Source organism: Pinus tabuliformis, chromosome 3_2 (genome assembly GCF_031772625.1).
Source record: "Pinus tabuliformis cultivar Carrire ecotype Pingquan chromosome 3_2, CPIR1, whole genome shotgun sequence".
NCBI lineage: Eukaryota > Viridiplantae > Streptophyta > Pinopsida > Pinales > Pinaceae > Pinus > Pinus tabuliformis.
The window spans coordinates 908,566,277-908,590,600 of NC_142302.1; the positions used below are offsets into that span (position 1 = coordinate 908,566,277).

The window sequence follows — 24,324 nt, forward strand, 5'->3', positions numbered from 1 at the left end:
ACAATGTGAAGGAATCGACTTGTGAAGATATAGGAGCAACCGTCCCTAGCTTAGTAATAATCATTGAAGTGAAAGAAAGTGGTTGACAATATCATAAATCAGATTTGTTGCAGCAGGAAAGAGCATGTAGACCATCCTTTCAAGTATTTGGTTATCAAGGTTATATGATTGAAAGAGGTTAACGTTGATGTGGACTGGATCAAGTGAGAAAGAATTGATGTTATTCCAAGAGGTGGCACGTGTCGGTTATATTGTCGAGCTGAATCGAAGAATATCTCACACAAGTCCATTGCAAAAGTGCAGTGATTTGGATCTAATGATAGTGATATCACAGTCAATGAAATGATCATCTAAAGGAAGAGATAATTAATGTGATGGTTATAACACACCAATCAAGGGAGTGAGGGTAGCAGAAAACTGATATAGGAAATCTGAGAGTATACAGGAGTACAGAGGGTTAGAGAAGCTAGCAATTGGTAGAAGAAGAGTAGCACAAGAATGGTGTAAGGGATAGATGGAGTTACACTAGTAGAAGAGAATAAAGTGGAAGGGTTACAATCAATTTAGTAGATAAGATGAGTAAGAGCCATTGTTTCCTGGTGATATAGCACCATGCATCAATGGAAGAAGAGACAATGTCAGGGGAATCAAAGATGGAAAGGAGGAGATAGATAAATTATTCTATTGGTGGTGCCCCAATCGCACTAGGTGGCCTAGAAAAGGGAGGGGCCCTTCTACTTAGAAGGATGCTTTAGACTACAGATTACATGTGCACCAGTTAAGTTAATCTAACAGGTATTATGGGAGGAATCTACGAATATATCATGCAAACCAGTGTTGGAGTAGTCCCTATAATGGGGGCTGCAACAATGGGATGAGGATCCCCTCTCATGCATGCATGGGTGGCACGAGAAGTCCCAAATTAAGAAGAAACCCCACCTTGGTAGTTAGATAGGAAATGGCTTAGTTTGAGACTTTGTAGAGGGTGTTTACATGGTCATCTAACTAAGGATACACCACTCAATACACCAATCCTCTAGGTATCAATTAGCTACATATAAAGTTGAGGTTTTGCCAATTTATTGGAAATACAACCAATGAAGAAAGAAAGTAGAGCAACAAAAAGAAGGCAAAGGTTAGAGACATACATAGAAATTTTTCTAGCAATAATAGTGGGAGCTCACGCTCTTTGTATTTTGAAAGGAACTATAGGAAGTGGAGCGTCACACTTCCCTCTTACGTGGAATCAGAGTTCTAGGACAACTAGACTATCTAACCACCTTTACAAACTTCTCTACTAACAGTAGAAGGTTAACCTCACAAAAAATTATTGTTCTGAACCCATGGAGATAGGAGAAGGATTGAGTGTCTTGGGACGAGCCACAGTCTTGTGTTGGGGGCTTGTTTGAGGCCAGAAATTTTCATATTTTTTTTGTTTGTATTAGTGTAAGGTACCACGCAAAGGAGAGTGGCACAGAAGAAGAGCATATAGTGTGCAGTAGAGAGGCTAGCGCAAGGAGGCATCGCACTTAGAAGATTGCATCATCAAGCAGACGAGGATACTTATGAGTAGATCTTGTTAGTTAAGATTTTGAGACGATTAGCACAGGAGAAGGAATGCATCATGACAGAGGAATCTAAAGATATTTGTAGAGGGGAAGAAGTCGGTGGAGTGGTAACAAGTTGGTAGCAGATATTTTTAGCGGACACTATTAGGTAATTGATTAGCATGGGACAACTATAAGGAAGTAATCAAATAATATCTAAACAATTAGTCGATGTGGAGGACAACCAAAATAAAGGAAAAGCAGACTGAGGAGGGTCAAGAATCTACCGAAAGAATAATAATAAGGCTCTTTCATCTCAATTCAAGGTTTGGCCAGAGAAAGAAGAGTCATTGATACTATTTTTTTGTGTTAAGCTGTTGTTAGTTGATTAGTATTAGTTAGTTTTGTAGATTTGTAGTTTTTATGCAACATATGTGTAGATGAGACAGTTTCCGTTAGATTTGAGAGTGTTTTGCAGTGTAAATGTTGATTGGATGTGTTACTATTGGAGATAGTAAGATTGGTGAGCCAAATTTAAGTAACACCTGTTGTAGCGCATTGTGCATGTTCCCTCATTTTGAAGCGATGAAATATCAATGGATTGCTCCCATATATGTTTATATACGATTGTGTTATTTTATTTTATTATTATTGTCTAATTTTTTGTTGTATAAATTTATGATGTCAATTTAGTACTCATTAACATCCTGCATAACAGGGGGAATTGATAGCATTGTGATATTATTTTCATGATACTCATGTGCATGTGCAATGGTGAGCTACTATGTTACAATTGAGAATTTTGTTATGAATGAGATACTTTGGTCATAATGGTGTTTTCGATAGTGAACAACAAGCCAAATAGTTAGTCGAATAATTTGTGAAGTACCCGATGTCATATAACCTTAAAATGATTGTTATGTTTTTGTCGGTTAGGTGTCTAGACCTCCACGTGGTATGTTGAAATCTTGGCACCACAGAACCACAACAATTCCCTCTGACTGCGGAAACTTGGTTCCAACAGTCCCCCATAACACCTCGGGTGAGACTTCATCCACTTTATGGGTGATGCTGAAAGGGCCAATACTGAGGTTTGTCTGCTGGACTATGCACCAAACCCCAAACCCGAGTCTACCATAACCCCGCACCAACAAACATTGAGATTCCCTTAACCTCAAAATTTCTTTTATGAATTTCAAACCTCAAAATTCGAAAACTTTGTTACATGGGGAAAAACTTAGATTTATTGAACTGCCATCCACAATTGATGACAAATGAGGATGTTGTCCATTACTTAGATATTTTTTTGGTGTTAATGTGTCCATAAAAAACCTAAGCATCGAAATTATTTCTAAATGCACGAATTTTACTCTTGGTTGTCAAACATACATTCTTTAATAAATTTTGATAAGCTAGCCATATATCATATGTTTCTCACTAGTTTCTTTGTTGTGTCGAGAGGTGTTAGTTAACCCAATAGGAGGGAGATGTTGTCCAATAACCTTACATATAAAAAATAAAATAATACTTACATTAACAAACTAAAAAATAGTAATTAAGTTTTTATGTATTCATTAATTACATGTTATGAATTACTTTTTCATATGAAAGATGGATATAGCTCTGAAAACCCTCGTAGTGGCTTATCTAAGCTTAGATCGCGTGGGTCTCTTTGCATATCTTTATTGGAGTTTGAAAAATGGTGAATCTTAGTGATCCGGTGAAGAAGACAATATCTTATGCAGGAATGGTTGTTAGTTCAACAAGCTCTTCCTTAGTTTCATATAATGCCATGCTAAAATCTGGATTTGTTTTTCCTGTAGTTTGGGAAGTTCCTTCCCTCAATGTTCCTTTGGATGAGGAAGCTTTCAACTGTGATTTGTTTTTCAAAACAAGGTTTGATCTGTAAGTATACTGGGTTTTGGTAGCGACTAACTGATTTGCATAAATGGATCTCTGAGACATGGAAACCTTTATTGGCGGGATTTGAATATTTATCCTATGAAATATAGTTTTTGTTGTTGTTTTTTTTTACAATATTAAGGTTTAAAAGGCCATTTCTAAATCTAGGCCATGGTTATAGGGTAGTGCTAGTCTCTTCATGTAGCCCTAGTCTCCCACCTTTGGTTCAATTACAGTATCAATCTCCAAGGCTCCTATTTGGGTAAGTATTTTGCCCTCTACATCTTTGGAATCTCCCATTGTTATCCTCTATTGAGGATTTATTAGGAAAGTTTTATTGCCACAACCCAGAGAATAAAAAATTGTACAAGGCTAATTATGCTAGGATATGTATGCAGATGGACTTAAATACGGTTTTCCCACCGAGATAATCTATCAACTCTAGACTATATCTAGATTCAAAAAATCAATTATGAAAATGTTTCATTCCAATGTAGAGCATGTAATCAAAAACTGGCCCAAGCATTTGCAAAACAACAAATATTGAAAAAAAAGTGAAGACCCAACTGGTGGGAAGGAGCTTAGGGTGATCAATACATGATATACAAAGCATAAGAGTCTTAGGATAAGAAAGAATCAAAAGATAAAAATGAAGCACCCACTGCCAAATAATTGCTTCAAAGGAAACAAATATTAGTATGCAATCCAGTGAGAATCCTATGGACTCAACGAAAGTGGAAAGGAAACAAGCCCTCACGCAAAACAAATTTCCTACTAATTCTACAAGGAACGATGTTGGAAAGACAACTTCTTGGGAGGATCAGGTGGATGAGGAAGAACTCAAAAAAACAATGCTCACTTGTCGAAGAATAACCTACCAGAAATAGCAAAAAATATAGTTTAGATTCAAGTTGGGAAGAAAGGAAAAAAGTATTTTGCCAAGGAAAACAAGAAGTCAGATTAAATTTAATCAAAAGTAGTGAAAATGGGATATAAATGTGTTTGGATATTGGAAGTTTTTTGGAAATTTGTTAGTTGGAAACGGACTGAAATTTTTGTATCATGGGAAACTGGTTTTGGATTGAGCCTTTGTGCTCAATTTCAAACTTGCAAGGAAGATTGGAATATGTAAACGTTCTAGCCTTATAACTAGATTTTTTTTATACAAATCTCTATGTGTTTAGTTTAAAATAATAATAATAATAATAATAATTAAAAAATCAATTTCCCCCATAGATAAAATACTTCAATTTCCACCTTAATTTTATGTCAACTTTATATAGATAGAGAAAGTAATTGAAATTAAAGAAACTTTAATTTACTTTTTAGTATCATAGAGATATGTAATTCCTTCACTAAATATGGAGTTGACATTTGTCATGTAAAAATAATATTATGGATAGCACATGATGTGTACATCATTGTATGTTTAGTTGACATTTAAAACAAAATTATATTAGTAACAAAATATATTTTAGTGTCGGTCCTAAATAAAATATTTCATTGTCCGTATTATAACATAATTTTATATAGAGATAAATAAAGTAATTTCAAGTAAAAAAATTCCTTATATGTATAATTTCCTTATATGGAGTTATTATATAGCATTTAAAATATTTAATGTGAATTATAAATCAAATATTTTAATATACATGTTGAGTAAAATATTTAAAAAATGAACTAGAGAGAGAGAGAGGAAAAGAGCGAAAGAGTTCTTATTCCATTAATAGATTCTTTCCACTTCATTGTATGAGGAAACTCTGTAATTCCTTTAATGTTTAATATGGAATTGACATATAACATTTAAAAAAATATATCAATAACAAATATACGTGTTGATGTGGGGGCTACACATGGATGTAGCATTTTAATAAATATTAAAAATAAAAATAATTCATCGTGTCTTTATATAGAGTGTGATTGTCTCCTATAAATATATATTTATGATAAAATTTGTATTAACATTTTAATGTGGAGAATGTGAATTATAAATAAAATATTTCAATGTGAATTATTTATAAATTATATAAAACAAGTGAAAAATAAATCATTTCTTATGGTCAAAACATTTTATATGGTGTTGCATAGATTCTTCTTTAACTCTATATCTACGGAGCATTGGGAGATTTGAAATTTGTATACTGTGTTGCATAGATTCATCCTTAACTCTAGACTTTAAAGTCGTTCAATACATTTTATAAGATTTAATATTATTATTATGTTTCTTAGGATATGTAAGTTTTTTTTTTTTTAATTATCCATTTTTAAAGAATATTTAATGTTTATTTTTCATCTCTATCCATTTTTATTTGGTATATTTTATTTTTTCATAAGCCAATTTTATGTTTTAATTATGTTAGAGTTGACTTTTCCAATGCCTCATTTCCCTATGAGCTAAGTACGCTGAGTTGTAAGCTCACATAGGGCTTGTGTCTACCATGTTGTCGTAGTTATCCTTATCTGACACTAGGCATCCCCCATTGATATATAATGGAGGTATTATATGTATTGTTCATAAGGTTCTGAGTAATAGAATACTCTTGCATGGTATCAAAGCGGGCAATTCATACCTTGTTGAATTATTTTTTGAGTTTAGTTTTATTTTTTAATGGGGTTTCACAATTTTTTTTCTAGATTTACAAATTTACAAATCTATTTGAATGTCAGATCCCTTTGGATGGTTTCGAGATCTGAATGAAATTTGAAATGGCAACTTTGGCATAACATTTTCAGACAATTTTCTTTTTTAGGTTAAACGAGTTTTTCTAATCTATTTGTTTGTGTATTATGTCCTGAAAATGTCATCTTTTTGAAGAATCCTCTAATATTTTTGTTTAGGCAATGATATTGAGATGTCTATTAATGAGATTTGATTGTTTTTAACTTATAAAAGGAGATTTTTACACTGCGGAAAGAGTTGCACTTTAGGAGATATCTGCAGGATTTGTTGGCCTTCATCTTCATCACGTTGTTCATGATCCTGACCATCTTCTTGGCACTGCATCTTCACAAGCCAAGCTTTAACATGCACAATGCTACGGTCAGCGAACTGAATGTAATCGATGAATTTCTCATTTCCAACCTGCATTCAACCTAGGTCAGATCTTCTTTGTAAGTGCACTGAAGCTTCTCATATCCTTGCTCAACCCATACTTTTAACAAATTTAGAACAAGGGTATCTAGTCATGTCTGTGAAGGATTGTGCTTCTCTTTGTAACACGACATAAAGTTCTTAGTTCTACAATCTTCTTCAATCCTTGGCTAGGTTTTCATTCAACAGTTGATCAACTGGTAAAAGGGAAGAATATGATTAATTTCTCACCAAAGGACCAGAGCATCTTATCGATGATGCCAAGGACACAATAGTGTTGTCACCGTTCACAGTTGCTAATTAACCATTTTTTTTGTTCATTCACTGATGGTCATGTTGGCAGCCTGATAGTGGGAGCATTGATAGTGGCCTTGTATATGGTCCCAGGTTCAAATTATAGCTCTGACGGTTGGTGTATGGATTGGCCAATTTTAGTGGATTTTGGCCTCACAGATTTCTTGAAGAAGGTAAAATGGTAGCTCTTGGAGTCAAGAGTCCTCTTTTTCTCTCTCTCTCTCTATGCCTCAAGTTGATGAACGCTCTTACATTTTTTTTTCTTCTGTAGCTGGCAGAAATAAATTTTCCAACTTGTTATTTTAAAGATGGGCAAAAGATTGCAAAAACTTCGTGAGAATAAGGTTGTAGATGAACTTCATAAAGAGGTCATTTAATTGCAGTCAGTTGTAACTCTATTGCAAACAGAGAATCAAAACTCTTAATAATAGGTTGCAAACTTCAATAGTTGAGAAAATTAAGAAGGTTAACCATCTAGATTCAACCATGGGAAAATATTTCTAGATGCTTGCAGATGAATTTCAAGAGAAGATTGATCTCCTTGATGACTTGGAGGAGGCAGTTGAGTCTTTTTCTGACCCAAAAACAAAAGATTTGAAGGAGTTGGAAGAACAAAATAATCAACATGTTATGGAGATTAACTATTTAAAAGAAACAACATTGGAACAATATCAACTTTTGAAACAAGATTATGATGCATTGTCACAACAGTTGGTTGAGAAAGACGAGGTTATTCAAAAGCTGCAAGAGTCTAACCTATAACTTGAATTGGAAGTTAGTCGTCTTTATAAATATGAGATGGAGACAGTTGATATTGAGCTACCAAACTTATCATATTCCACACTTAATGATGTTGAATGCCAGAAACATGAAGCTGATGATCATGGCCCATCACATGCTTTTGTTGCACCCAATTTTGAAAAACATATTACATGTAATGGGTCTCGATTACTAAGAAAAATGGGATATATTGGAGGAGGACTTGGGAAGAATGGAAAATGAATTGTTTCTCCTATTAACCCTACAATGCATACATCAAGAGAAGGTATTAGATATGATCTTACTATTGCCTCATTATCTACATCCAATTTTGTTGAGACTCTAGGGGTTTCATTTATTGTTGGAGAAATTCATACTGAGATGCTGGAAGAAAATGCTCCCGCTAATTGTGATAAACATATGGATCACATGGCTCCAAATGTCATTTCAAATGATAATGTGGTTGCAATCAACTTTGAGTTTGCAAGAACTAATCCATCCCCACATCCTCATCAGAAGAAATTACCCAAACATCAACATTCTTGGTCACATGGTAGTCTTGCATTTAGATCGTTACAGAAGAGACGTGAGAGAATGACTATTGGACTAGTGTCGACCATCAATATCGTTTGTGGGTGGATCAATAGATGGTCATGGCATCAATTGAACAGATGCTTGCAAAATTCATATTGTCGTGTTCCATCATTTGTTTGTTGTTGATTGCCACTATTCCATTAGTTGTGTTTCAGGGGAGAGATTTAGTGACAATGGAGACTATTGATTCTCACTCCTTTCACAATTGTCTTCAAGGGGGGAAATTAGACGGTGACATATATTTTTGTCATTTCCTTGTTGACAGTTGTCATTTTGTGTGTTTGATCAACGTGATGGTAATGGTGTTCAAACAACTTCAGGAGTGTTGTTGTACAATGTGTGAGTTGAGTTGCCATATTTACATGCCTCATTAGTTTTTTGTTGGTTGATGGTGTTGCTTCTATTTGAAGCCCTTAACCTAGTTCTTTACTGGCCCCTATTTTCTCTAAAGCTTTTTGGGAGAAGTTAACAATGTTTGCCGCATTTGTGCCTCTTCAACATTCCTACTTCAAATAGACCGACCTCATTGAGGTTTCACAACTTTCATCTTCAAAATATTGGTACTTCAACAATTTTTACTTCTTGATTGGAATGGGCCGATGTTCTTTCCATTCATCAGATCGTTATGGGATCTACAATTTCATCTCCATGATAATTTGAGCACTAACATCTTTCCCTCTTTTGGGGGGAGTTTTTTTCTGCGGTTTTTTCTCTCTTTCTCTGCTTAAGAGAATTTGTGCATGGGTACCTACTCAGGCCTTGTTTTCGAGACCCATTCTTTGTTTCCTTTCTTCTTTAGTTACTCCTTATGTTTCGCTTTGTTGTATATGTTTCTCGAAGGCAGTTCTTGGTAGCAAAATTGTGTCGAGAAACCAACTCGACCAAACTTTAGGTTCAAGCTAGCCCTCAAACCAGAAGGGGCTCCCTAAAGTGTTACGAGGCATTGTTTTAACATCTTTCATTATCACTAGAGAACAGCCTATGAAGCACAATGGTCAGTTCTATTATTTTTTGTAGGTGGTTGTTGATTAATATCCAATCTCTACTCAGAAATAAATCCCTCTCTTGTAGAAACTTAATCAAAGTGCCAACATTCAGATTTGGTAGAATAACATAACTTTAGAGAGTTTGGTATGGAATAGAAGAGAATGTATGATAATTAAACATTCATACTTAATACTTAATCAACCAGATATAGTAGATGCATGATGAAGAATTCTACAACCAAACAAATATACATTCAAGAGATGACAAAAGGCAACAATTAAATGATGCAAAGGAGTTGTTTTAAACAAACTGTTCATATAGCTAGTCTCCATAATGATGGTAAATTTGCGGTGGGATGTCAGGGAAGTTGATACTCAAACCTAGCCTTGCCCTAGCTCCTGTGTTACCTTAAACATATGCAGAAATAAATTATGAAATCACTGGAAAAACATACAAAAGAAACAAATTATGCCATGAAATGGACCCAGAAACCTTCAATTAAAAATCCTGAAATAAAAGACTTTACAAAAATAGTAGGGTTTTGGCATCAAAAGCCAACCCTTTTACATTCAAAATAAAACAATATATAGATATTACAACTCCTGAAGTTGTTGCTTTTTTTTTTTTTTTTCTGGAATAATCCTAAATAATGTACCTAAAATGAAAATAATCTCTAAATAATATGCAAGAGACTTAGAACTACTGAAAAATCTTCTGCCTTCAAATCTAGGAATTGGTTCATTGATGTTGATTTATATGTCTGAATGTTGCCTTTAAATATGAAAATGTTTTATTAATGTTGGTCCCCTGCCTTGCAATATGGAGTGGTTGAAGTTGTTTTCACAAAATATGATATTTGTCCTTCAAACTTGGTTAACTTTGCCACTTGTATCAACTAGCTGTCCCTTTGACTGTTATTTCTAAGTCCAAAATCTGAAAATAATCTCATGTCTGCTTATGTTTTTCAACCTAGTTGATCAAGGAATTCCTTGCATTTTGGAGTTAAACCAAACTATATGTTGAAATTTTTTCCCATAGTATTTGTCTTCATTTCCTTTTAAGTGCTTAACCATTGTCGTAGAGTATTTTGATAAAATGTTTTCCAAATATATTTTTTTAACCTGTAAATTCATATCTCTATTTTCATGAATTCATAAATGTAATCTCAAAATATTTCCTCAAATGATTCTATCTCGTGAAACCATCAATTGTTTGAAATTCATGTATTTTTTTTATCCTAAATTTATATATTTATGAATAAATAAAATTCATAAACATATTTCATAAAACCATCAACTCATTTCTTTCCCATGGTTTTGAAAATGTCTTGTTTTGCCATGATTCTTAAAGTGTTTTTTAGTTTCCATTTTTACAATTCTATAAAATCTTTCGATAAGAATTTATCCAAATTTTATGTTCATGTGCATTTTCCTCCTTAAATTCATAGCATAAAACATTATTTCTCTGCTTTGTAAAATTTCCTTTTTACCTCAGTAAAATTATTCCACAAGGAGGAAAAGTCTCTTTCTAGCATTGGAAACTCCATGTTTTATATTGAAGCGTATTTTTGGAACATGTATCCTAATTTTACCTCATTTTACTCCAGCTCATCTTACCCCAAGATTTCGCCCATAATCTCATTCCAGTAAATATAACTATAAAAATGTTCTCTCCATTATTACCCTCGTTACATACTTTATAATTTTTAAATTTGCTTGCATACCTCGTAGGGATTTCCGTCTGACATTTATAAATTCAAATCAATGTAAAAAAAGGAGTTTTACAACGATCTTGCAGGAGGGGGTAGTAGATGGTAAATGGTTTAAGTATGGGGGTCTCGCAATGCATGGGATGAAGACAACTATAGAAAGTGGTAAAATAAAACCATAATTACGAGGGGTAGGTTAAAGGTTAGATATGCAGCGCTCCCCCTCCCCCCGACAACCATAGATTTATTACTTCACACATCTCGAGGTAATGTATATAATGGTGTTTTAATGTGTGAAATGAGGGGTGGGGACATAGGTTTGATTTGACTAATTGATTTTGAATTTTTAACCATCCGTAATACATGGTAACAAATGTGGTTCTCATACTTAGATATTGGGCTGACTCAATATTTTTAACGTAAGTTTAATATTTTAAATAAATAATTTTATAAAAAATATAATTATATATATTTTATAAAATTTTATTTTATTTAAAAACAAAACAATTAAAAATAACTCAAAAACATTTATAAAAACCTCATTGACAATCCATCCTTTGGCAATGGAAAGGGTTAGATGGAATGATATTTAAAGGAAGGTATTTGCCAAGGCAAGGATAATATTGAAGGAAGGTGGAAAATTTAGGAAATTAAAAAAAAAAATTGTAAGTTTTAAAGGTTTCAGAAAAAGTTACAACGTAGGCTCCAACTGGGGACTAATTCTCCCCATGGGATGCAAAGAATCTGTAGACATGTGCATTGAATCTGTTGGGCATGCATTCTATTTATCAACATGTATCTGCAGTTGCATTTGCAAACTGAAACCATATATTGCATGGCGCTAATCTAGAGACTGACTCGCACTAAAATATGAAAATCAAACTGAAATAATTGTTGAAGTGAAACAACTGACACAACATATGGAGACAAGCACAACAATGCCTAATTCATTGGCCTATGGGATCAATAGTTAACACATTTTCTTCTTCTTATCTCCTGCAACTTATTGCACTTCAACCCAACGAAACTACATACTGGAAACCTTAAATACAAACTGAAACAATTGCTGATCTAAATTTAATCAATCCATATACTGTTGAAAATAAAACCCATTTATAAACCGCACACCATAAATGAATGATGTATTGCACACCGAATCTGGAAATAACTAATTCAGTCTCACACAACCTCTACCTAACTGAACTAGAAATATGCACTGTTAGGTATGCTTCCAATGCAACCATGTGAGGATTGGATTGACTAGTAGACCACCTTCTATGCAGTTGAAAACTTGAAAAATATTTACAATGTGAAACTCAGACTCCATAGAAAACTTATACTTACAACTGAATTCTGAAGATTACATCCTTTTTAAAGATCTGAAACTTCTTGTCATTTCCATGAGGAAGAAAAATATGCAGTTGCATGCCATTATCATAGCAAGAGATGCAATTGTCATTTTGAACCAACAGAATCTGGAACCCAGTGGAATCGCCATATAAACAAAGTGGAGTCGTCAGGTGAAGGAATTGCAACCAATATCAAATGCCTACTCCTTGTTCACCAGCAAGGAATAGATCTAGTCTTGATCATTCTTCGAGGAAAGATTTCTTCGTTACTTCACTCTCTGGCAATTGCGCCAAATGTTGTATATGTTTCTTGAAGGCAGTTCTTGGCTATGAAATTGCGTTGAGAAACCAACACAGCCAAAATTTAGGTTCAAGATGACCCTCGAACCAAAATGGGTTCCCTCAAGTGTTACGAGGCTTTTTTTAATGATGTTCACTATCACTGAACAATAGCCTATGACGCACAATGGTCAGATATGTTATTTTTTGTAGGTGGTTGTTGATGAATATCCAATCTCTGCTCGGAAATAAATCCCTCTCTTGTAGAAACTTAATCAAGGTGCCAACGTCTAACTTTGACAAAATAACATAACTTTAGAGAGTTGGTAGGGGATTAGAAGAGAATGTATGATAATTAAACATTCATACCGAATAATTAATCAACATAATATATTAGATGCATGTAGAAGAATTCTACAACCTAACAAATTTACATTCAAGAGATGACAAAAAGAAACAATTAAATGATGTAGAGGAGTTGTTTTAAAAAGACTGTTCAATTAGCTAGTCTCCATAATGATGATAACTTTGTGGTGGGCTGTCAGGGAAGTTGATACTCAAGCCTAGCCTTACTCTAGCTCCTATGTTACCTTAACATATGAAGAAATAGATTATGAAATCACTAGAAAAAAATACAGAAGAAACAAATTATGTCATGAACTGGAGCCAAAAACCTTCAATCAAAAATCCTATAATAAAAGTCTTTACAAATATGACAGGGTTTTGGCATCAAAAGCCAACCCTTTTACATTCAAAACCAAACAATATATAGATATTACAAATCCTAAAGCTGTTACAATTTTTCTAGAATAAAGTCATAAACAATGCACCTAAAATAAAAATAATCTCTAAATAATATGTAAGAGACTTTGAACTGTTGGAAAATATGCAAGATGCCTGAATGTTGCCTTTAAATCTGAAATGGTTTTTTTAATGTTGGTCCTCTGCCTTGGGATATCGAGTGGTTGAAGTTGTTTTCACAAAATTTGTTATCTGCCCTTCAAACTTGGTTAAATCTATCACCTGTATCAACTAGTTGTCCCTTTGACTGCTATTTCTAAGTCCAAGATCTGAAAATAATCTCATGTCTGCTTATGTTTTTCCACCAAGTTGATCAATTTTTTTTTTGCATTTTCGAGTTAAACCAAACTATATGTTGACATGTTTCCCCATAGTATTGCTAACCAATTGTCGTAAAATATTTGGGAGGAAAATATTTTGATAAAATATTTCTTGGATAAATTTTTTTAACCCAATTCATATTTCTCTATTTTCATGAATTTCATAAATGTAATTTCAAAATATTCCTCAAATAATTTTATCCCATAAAACCATCCATTGTTTGAAATCCATATCTTGTTTTTCTCTGAATTTAGATACTTATGAATAAATAAGATTAATAAACATATTTCATAAAGCCATCCATTTATTTCTTTGCCATGGTTTTGAAAACCATGTCTTGTTTTGCCATGATTGGTAAAATGTCTTTTAGTTTCCCTATTTACTTCTGTAAAATCTTTGGAGAAGAATTTATCCAAATTTTATGTTCAGGTGCATTTTCCTCCTTAAATTCATAGCATAAAACATTATTTCTCTACTCTGTAAAATTTCATTTTTAATTCCAGAACATGTATCCTAATTTTACCTCATTTTTACCTCTGGAAAATTATTCCACAAGAAGGAAACATCTCTTTCTAGCATTGGAAACTCCATGTTTTGTATTGAAGTGTATTTATGGAACACATCATAATTTTACCTCATTTTACTCCGCCTCCTCTTACCTTAAGCTTTCACCCATAATCGCATTCCACTAAAAATAACTATAAAAATGCTCCCCTTATTCTGCCTTCCATACACAATTTATAATTTTTAAATTCTCATTCCAGTGAAAATAACTATAAAAATGCTCCCCCATTATTGCCCCCGATACACACTTTATAATTTTTAAATTTGCTTGCATACTTTGTAGACATTCCCGTTGTGGGGGTAGGTTAAAGGTTCCACAGGCAGACTCGACAAACCATAGATTTATTACTTCACACATCTTGAGGTAATGTATATAATGGTGTTTTAATGTGTGAAATGTGGGGTGGGGACATAGGTTTGATTTAACTCATTGATTTTGAATTTTTGATCACTCATAATACATGGTAACAAATGTGGTTCTCATACTTAGAGATTGGGCTTACTTGATATTTTTAAAGTAAGTTTAATATTTTAAATAAATAATTTTATAAAAAAATATAATTATATATGTTTTATAAAATTAAATTTTATTTAAAATTAAAACAATTAAAAATAACTCAGAAACATTTATAAAAATCTGATAGACAATTTATCTTTTAGCAATGGAAAAGGTTAGATGGAATGATATTTAAAGGAAGGTATTTGCCAAGGCAAGGATAATGGAAAGAGTTAGACAGAATGATCTTTAAAGGAAGACATTTGCGAAAGCAATGATAAGATTGAAAGAAAGTGGCAAATTTTGAAAAATTTCAAAAAAAATTGTAACTTTTAAAAGTGTCAGAAAAAATTACAACACCCTCATTTCCCTATGAGCTAAGTATAGCGAATTGTAGGCTCATAGAGATATGAAATTGTCATAATTATCAATAACCAACACTAACCTCCTCCATTACTATATAATAGAGATCTTATATATACTTTTATATAAATTTATAAATAATAAAATACTCTTACATATGTTTACTTGAAAATAAATTTATTAATATTAATTTTTATTTTAAATAAAAAAAAATATTATAAAAAATTCTTTAATTTTATTTTAAAATATATTTTTCCTAAAATTTTAAAAATACCAATATTATTAAAATTAAAATAATCTATAAAAACTTACGATCTAAAGGATATGAGACGTAGGAAATTGCCATCATATTAATAGAAGAAGATAAAGAATAAAATCAGTCCTTAATATTATGATATATAATAGATTGTTTATATATATATATATATATATATATATATAGATATATATATAAAATAGGCATGGAAGCCTGCCATTTCTGATGAAATTAATATCTACCCCTCTGCTAGGGGTTTCTTTATAGTAGATTTTGAAAATCCTGAAAGCAGACAATGTATTCTAGATTCCGGCCCTTGGTTTTGGGAAAACTTAGGCCTATTCATGAAGCCATGGAACCCATCATTCGACCCCTCAACAATAGTCATAACCTCAGCACTAGTTTGGGTGAGATTGCCAAGCCTACCCTTGCATCTTTGGAATCTCTCCTCGCTAAAAGCCATTGGAAATGCAATTAGGAAATTTTACTGCAGGTGACCAAAAATAGAGGAATATGACAAAACCACCTATGCACACATCTGTGTGGAAATGGACTTCAGCGCCGGATTCCCAGTTGAAATAAACCTAACAAGTAAAGACTATGTGTGGAACCAGAAACTCGATTATGAAAGTGTCCTTTTCAGATGCCGATCCTGCTTTGAGACATGCCATCTAGCCAAAAATTGCCCAAAAGCCTCCCAGAAAAATTCTTCTAGAAAAAACCACCACAGATCTACATGGTGGGAAGGAGCACAAAAAGAACACTACACTGTCATCAAAGAAGAATACTGTAGAGAAAACTTTGAATCACAAGAAATCAGGCAAAAAAGAAACAACTCTCAAGGCAAGCATGGAGAAAGCCTCGTCCCGTCAAGCATCAACAGTTATGAGGATTCGAATATCGCACAAAATAAATCTTCATTTAACAGTAAAGCAGATCTCCCAGACCAAACTTCTTCTCCGACTATCTTCAAAAGGACGAACACAATAGATCGCGAAGCTAAGACACCAATGTCCTAAGAACAAGAAGAGATGAAGGAGATGCAAGATAAAGGAAGTTGGAAGACCATAGAGAAAAAAAAGAAAGCTATAGCATCAATCTCGCCAAGAAAGACGAGGAGCCAAACAATTAAAAACTAAGAAAATTATCGGTCGATAGACCAATTTGGTCTCAATGGACGTTAACCACTATCATCATCATCATCATCATATTTATATTTAAAAAAATGATTATTTTATGTATATTTACATAAAATATTAAAAAATAATAAATTAATATAATAAAAAATATTAAATAAATTAATTAAATTTTTAATAATATAAAAAGATGATAATTTTCAAAAACATTCTCATTTATTGGTTAAACATCTCAAATTCTAAAACATAACCACTATAATTTAGATTTTAAAAAATTTCCACAAAATTACCTAATCATGCCCCAAAAACCATTCACTAAATATTAAAAAAATAACATTAACTAAATATTAAAAAATGTCAGCAACGACAATATCAATCATCCTATGAGCTCTGCTTCCAACTTAGCAATTTGTATGAAGCATATGTGTGTATATATTAACTAAATATTAAAAAAACCATTAACTAAATATTAAAAAATAACATAACGACAATATCAATCACCCTATGAGCTCTGCTTCCAACTTGGCAATTTGTATGAAGCATATGTGTGTATATATATATGCGCGCTGCGGTTTACTGAGATTGACAGCTTCCAACTCAGCAATTTGTATGAAGCATATGTGTGTGTAAATATATGCGCGCTGCGGTTTACTGGGATTGACAGCTTCATATATATGTGTAAATATATGCGCGCTGCGGTTTACTGGGATTGACAGCTTCATATATATATATATATATATATCCGCTGCGGTTACTGGGATTGACAGCTTTACAGCTTTAAAGAGGGCGGCATCTGTCTTCGTCGTATTCTGTTTCTATGTGGGCCTGAAAAACTTTTCTGTCAATCTTTTACATCAATTAAAATAATTTAAGAGCGGTTAGACCTTTATTTTCAGCAGTTAGACGTAGCCGAATTTAACCCCACAGTATTATGACTCGGCGTGTCGTCCTTCTCGGCAAAGCCTTTTGTGCATGTGATGAGTTGGATCAAGGTAAAGTCGTTCATGCTCCAAGCTCTTTTCGGATCACCGGAATTTTTAACTAGCAATCCTTCAAATTGGCAAAAGAAAACTATAGACTTGCTTAAATTGATCAAATTTAATATGTAGGCATTAGAATGTCGTGGCTGAAACGAAGCCTTTTTGTGGGATTTGGTAGCTTCGGAGCGTTACTGGCCTATTCCACACAAATTTTCCGTGAAGTGTGTGCTTTCCTTTTTCGTTTGATAAATTGACAAAAGGTAGGGTTGAATATCTGCTCTGTTCAGGTTTTGTAGGCATGAAATTTTGCCGTTTCCCAATTACGTTTTAGGGCTTTCCATCCTGCCAGATCACCAGATAGATGGTAACTCATAATAATATGAAATGATAACCTTCCAGTAGAAATCTGTTTAGTGTCATTTTCGTTTGATAAATTGACAAAAGGTAGGGTTGAATATCTGCTCTGATCAGGTTTTGTAGGCATGAATTTTTGCCGTTTCCAAATTACGTTTTAGGGCTTTCCATCCTGCCAGATCACCAGACAGATGGTAACTCGTAATAATATGAAATGATAACCTTGCAGTAGAAATCTGGTTAGTGTCATGATAACTCGTAATAATATGAAATGATAACCTTGCAGTAGAAATCTGGTTAGTGTCGTGATTCATCGTCTGGTTAGTGTCATGATTCATCGTCTTCAGCAATCTTGAAGAACATTTCTTTCCATGCTTTTAGCGTTTTGAAGTTTATGAGATGGCTTGAACTTTATATGATGAGGCTTGCGATTAAGGGAAAAGTCAGTTTTAGTAATATTAAGGCTGTTGGACTTGAAAGTCTAGGGACTCTCATAGTAACTTCGCAGTGATATCGGCCAAAGGATGGGATCGCATCAATCAGGTACCAACACTTCAGGCGGCGGTCTTCCCGTTTGTCTTTCTGGAATCTGAATTTTATTTTTCGATTTCTGCAATAGGTTCAAAATAAAAAGTATTTCATAAGATAATGTTGAGTGAAACAGATGCAACTTCCATTAAAGCAATTACTATGATAAGTTCAAAATAAAAAGTAACTTATGAGATAATGTTGAGTGAAACAGGTGCAACTTCCATTGAAGCAATTGTTATCGTGCTGGTGGTAAGATACCTAAAAAGAATTGAACAAATGAGAGTAGGTAGATGGCCTAATGTTATCTTCAATGAAGGCATCAGTGAAAAGAAAGAAAACATGGATGAAACAAAACTACACATGGATGCAAAAATGGAATATCTACCTCAATGCCTGTCCCACAGATAGCAAGGAGCTAAAGGATTTTGTTATCTAGAAGTTTTGTAAAAGGTATGGGGAAAGGAGTTGGGTAGAAGGAAGAAATATTACATTGAGGAATTCAACCCTACATGTGATTTACAACAAAAATAGTTCATTGGAGCTAGCATTTTGTGGAGGGCAAAGGTTCTTATTGCTCAATTAAGGACCAACTCACATCAACTTCTGTGTGAAACACCACGGTGAGAACATGTTAGCATCAGTTTCTTGGCATTGTCTTTTTAGGGAGGGGATGGTTGGAAGGTTGGGTCCACTCATCATCAATTTAAATCGGAAAAAGACTGAATTACAAAGAGCGAAAAAAAGGGAACTAATGATCTTATAGACTATTTTTAATCTCTCAGACTTTAAAATATCATTTCATTTCTATTTTTAATCTCTCAGACCTTAAAATATCATTTCATTTCATTTCATTAAAAATCACTTAAGTAACATGTTACTTGATCTTACCTGGAAATTGGAATCTCGTTTGTGCAAGGAAGACAATGTTCCGCAGCTTGCACGCGTGTTTCGAATTAAGTAGATTAATTTCTGAAAAATCCTTTTCTTTTTGGCCTTTTGTAAATCATGAACTTGTCTGGATTCTTGTTTGTTCTGGAATCGTTGGTGGGAAGGACAATGCTCCTTCGCTTGCCCGCGTGTTTAAAGTGGTTCAGGTTAAGTAGATTAATGTTTTGGAAAATCCTCTCTTTTTCTCCTTTCTAATGTGAAAAAATTTCATCAGAGTTTTGGCAAAACCTTGCTTTCCCTATCCTGCAGCTACAGCGTTCGAGTCGGCGCTATCATCATCGCTACAGGCTGATGGCAACACCCACACACGATTCTTCCATGGAGCCCGATGTCATTCCAACAGAAGCAAGTCTTGATCAAAGGTATTAAATAAGTTGAATAGATCTGTATTTTTCACAATCGTTTAGGTTACTGTGTTTTGTATAATTGCTTTTAGATTAAAATAATTGAATGTTTCACAATAGGTTAGCTGCGATGACCCTAAATAAAGTTCCTCTGCGACGTGACATTTTACAGGAACGGCCACGCCACGCTTTAGCCTCACAGTATGTCTCCGTTGCACTTCATTCATTCAGGTACCTGTGGTATTTAAAGATCTTAAAAGTGAAAAACTTTAGGGTTTAACGGTATCATTTTTGCAGAATGGCAGATGTAGATCGTAAGAGGGAGGCAATTAGGAAGCTCAGATCAAACAGTAGATTAACGAATTATTTGATGTGAATTCCCATATCCACCCCTCAATGTTTTAGAGTCGGCTTTGAATCTTACAATGAATGCCATCCCAGACTCTGACACGACACAGAGCCGCGTAGAAACTTTGGGTATAATGACAGGCGCTCCTTCTGTGTGGGGCAGATTGATTACGCTGCTGTGACATATAAACATCATAGATGTTTCGCCTCCTGAATTATTGTTTACTGGTGACCTTCACAATCGGAGATTTTACTTAATTTACTTCACAATCGGTGATATTTTACTTCATTTAATATTTTAGTTTTACGTATTTGGATGGATGGTTGGTGAGGCTGATATTTGGGCTTCCCGGTTTTTTTTTTTTTTTCGAATTTTTGGTTTCTCACATACTTATTATGTGAGGGGTATTTATTTTGAAATATTTTTTTTTTTTAGAGTTTTAATTTAATTATGAATATTTATTTAATTTTTATTTATTATTTTATATATATTTTAATAGTATTTATAAATTAAAGTATTTTTAAAATATTTATATTTTTTAATTAATAATAATCATAATTTAGAATAATATTATAATAATTAAATTTTATAATAAAATATGTTTTGATATTTATTATAAATTGATGTTTATTTACATTTACCAATTATTTAATCGTGCTAGTTTATTTCGTATATTTAATTCAAAATTTGCATTATATTCAAATTAGAGACTATTTTGAGCTAGAAGGATGCCTGGAGGCGGAGCTAGGGTTTGATGCAGGTTTGCCCTAGCAAACTTGCAATAGCACCAGAGCGCAGAAGTTTTGGTGGATAAGGACAAAAGACTACGAAAGCATTTCAGAGGATCAAGACGTCGGAAGGTAAGAGAGGCCTGCTGCGGGCAAGATGAGTCAGGAAGGGGGGGGCGAGAGCCCCTCCTACAAGAATGTAACAGCAGGGGAGGCAAGCAGACAAGGAACTCACGGGCCACAAGGAAGAAGGGGTAATACACCGGTGATGGGAGCGCGCTGGCAGGTGGGGCTGGGAGGAAGATGCCTTCCTCGAGTAGTTAAAAAACCCAGGTTTGTCATCCCTAATAACAAATTAGAGGAGTACAGAGGATACATGAAAGATCACGCTCTGATCTGTAAATTTATAGGAGTTTGGCCAACAGAAAAAGAACTGATAAAATGGATACAACAGCGGTGGCAACCTAAAGGACATATTGATCTGAAACTCGGTGCTAAAGGATTTTTCTCAGTAGTTTTTGCAAATCTCGCAGACAAGGAAAAGGTCTTTGAAGAGGGACCATACTTCTTCAATAATGCGGGCCTATTTATGAGGCACTGGGAAGAATGTTATAACCCAGATCAGGAAAAGATGATGGCGGCTCCGATCTGGGTTTGACTGTTCGGTCTTCCAACGGATTTTTGGGACCCAGAAATACTGGAAGGGATAGGTAACTTGATTGGAACCTTCGTCAAGGTGGCTAATACAACAAGAAAAGGAAGGTACATTTCTTATGCTCAAATATGTGTTTACATGAACATCACTGAGCCCCTCCCTGACTGCATAGAAGTAGAATATCATGATGAAGTATGGCAACAACCCCTTGATTATGAGCATATACCGTTCCAGTGTAGGAGATGTCATGAATACGGCCATCTTGTTAGATCCTACCCACTGAACATCCCAGAGAATACTCAAGGAAACAAAAATGAAGAAGAATCAAACAAGGTAAGGGAAGATGGCTTCCAGGAATTTCAAAGAAGGAAAAGGAACCAGAAACCACCAGGCAGCCATAAGCAACCACCGAAGGAAAAGGAGAAAGAAAATCAGAATAAATTTGCAGTTCTACAAGAGGAAGAAATGGAAGAGACATTAGCTGAAAATGAGGACGAACCAAAAGAACCACATCAGAAAGAAAAAGGAAAAGAGCAGGTAATGGTAATCACAGAGGAAGAGAGAGAGGTGGAAATCAACAAAGAGCAAACAGAGCAAAATCAGATGGAGATAGACATTTATAAGGAAAATTACAGCGAAGAGGAACAAGTAATGAAAAGATTATTGCAGGAGTGGCGACATTTGGACGAGAGATTCATCCCAGAAGATCAAAAACAACTCTACAAGGAAATGTTCCAACAGTACAAAATGAAAAAAGGAACGATGGTGGTACCTCAACCAGAGCATCTTGGATCACAAGGGGGACAAGGATCGGAGATGGGAGCAACAGGCAAAGTAGGGAAGAAAAGAGGCAGAAGACCCATGAGTGAATCCATACAAATGGTAGGGGAAATGTTGGTTAACTCAGGACGAGTGGTGCCATTATCGGAGGTGTTCCACCAACCAACCAAACTATTGAAATGATAATCACGACCTGGAATATAAGGGGCCTGAATAGTAAGGGGAAACAGAGATATCTGAAAGATAGATTGAGGAAAGATAAACCCAGTGTTATGCTATTACAAGAAACTAAGATTAGTGAAAAAAAATGAAAGAGATTATGGGAAACTTCAAACCCAGGTATGAGGTAGTAGGTCAAGATGCTGCAGGAAGCGCAGGAGGTATGGCAATTCTTTGGAACCCAGAGGAAGTCAGATTTGAGGATTGGACAAGTATGCCACGAATACTATCAGGTAAATTCAACAACCTGGGATCACAAGAGTGGATTCTGCTCACAGGAGTTTACGGTCCACACATAACAGGAGAGCGGAAAAACTTCATTGATAACATGATAAAAGTGAGAAGATTGTATCATAATATTCCCTGGATAATAGGAGGAGATTTTAATATGATAAAATCATTGAATGAAAAAAGAGGTGGAATACGTAGGGAGGATGCAGACATGGAGATGTTTGGGGATACCATAAATAACCAAAGACTAGTGGATCTTCCAACCACAAATGGAATTTATACTTGGAACAACAGAAGAGGAGGCAGACATCAAATTGCATCCAGACTAGACAGGTTTCTAATATCAGAGGAGATAGTAAGCAGAGACATTTTCATGGAGGCAATGATACTCCCTGGAATGGGATCAGATCATTGGCCAGTGAGATTGGAGATTGATCTCAAAGCCAACCCCAAAAGGCGACCCTTCATATTTGAAGCATTTTGGCTCAGGGACCCAAAATTCATCAGCAAGATGGAGGAATGGTGGACACAGAGTGAACAAAGGGGTAGAAACAGAATGCAAACGTTTCAACGTAAGCTAAAGGAACTTAAGCAAAACATCAAGAGATGGAATCAACAGGAATTTGGAAACATACTAAGGGACCAACAACAACTGACTCAGAAGATGGAAGCAATACAACAAGAAATCATAAGAGATGGGAGAAGCTAGGCCCTAGAATTGGAAGAAGGCAGATTAGTCAGCCAACTAGAGGAACGAAGGAAGCAAGAAGAGATATTATGGAGGCAAAAGTCAAGAGTGAATTGGCTGCGAGAGGGCGAAAAAAACACTAGATTTTTCCACAAAGCAATGATCCAACACCGGCAGAGCAACATAATCTTCTCCTTGAAGAATGAAGTCGGGGAAAGACAAACCCAACATGAGGAAATGGAGGAGACCTTGGTGAATTACTATAAAAACCTCCTAACTGAACCTCAAGTGGATAGACAGGAGGCAGTCCGCCGAATATGTAACGAGATCCCTAGGAAAATATCTAGAGAACAAAATCTTGCCATAATGAGAGCAGTCACGTTGGAGGAAGTTGAGGAAGTGGTGAAAGGGCTTAAGAAAAACAAGGCCCCGGGACCAGATGGCTTCACAGTGGAATTCTACCAAGCAGCTTGGAAATTTATAGGCAAGGACATTGTAGCAGTGGCGGAAGAATCCAGGAGGAACCAAAAGGTATGTCCTGGTCTTAATGCTACTCTCCTTACCCTCATACCTAAATCTGCTCAATCTGATGAACCTAAGGGTTTTAGACTGATTGCTCTGTGTAATGTTATTTATAAAATTATTTCTACAATAATTGCTAAGAGACTGAAACCGATTCTATCTAGCATTATATCCCCTGAACAAACAGGCTTTGTAGAGGGAAGACAGATTCTAGATGGACTGATTGTATCCCAGGAGGTGGTACATTCGTTAAAAACCAAAAAACTGGCAGGGGTGATGTTTAAACTAGACCTATCCAAAGCTTATGACAGATTGAATTGGGATTACCTAAGGAAAGTAATGGAAGCTTTTGGTTTCTCTAGAAGATGTGTAGATTGGATCTCAGCAATGATATCCACACCGGTCTTCTCAATCCTCCTAAATGGAACCCCGACGCACACATTCAATGCCTCAAGAGGGCTAAGACAGGGAGACCCTCTATCTCCCTTCCTCTTTATTATAGCAGCTGAAGGTCTAGGACGGTATATCAAAAAAGAGGTGCAGGGGAA

At 34.7% G+C, this 24,324-nt stretch overlaps 2 protein-coding genes across 2 annotated transcripts; both read left to right on the forward strand.

Moving 5' to 3' along the window:
- The first annotated feature begins 18,142 nt into the window (after window positions 1–18,142).
- On the forward strand, window positions 18,143–20,086 carry LOC149183565 (uncharacterized). Its single transcript, XM_089414986.1, has 4 exons — window positions 18,143–18,369; window positions 19,475–19,622; window positions 19,725–19,805; window positions 19,902–20,086. Exons 1-4 carry the CDS (start codon window positions 18,306–18,308, stop codon window positions 19,978–19,980), a joined length of 372 nt encoding a protein of 123 aa, XP_089271112.1. The 5' UTR covers window positions 18,143–18,305; the 3' UTR covers window positions 19,981–20,086.
- Window positions 20,087–22,435: 2,349 nt separating this feature from the next.
- LOC149183566 (uncharacterized) lies at window positions 22,436–23,275 on the forward strand. The gene has a single exon (XM_089414987.1). It carries the CDS (start codon window positions 22,436–22,438, stop codon window positions 23,273–23,275), a length of 840 nt encoding a protein of 279 aa, XP_089271113.1.
- Window positions 23,276–24,324: the final 1,049 nt, after the last annotated feature.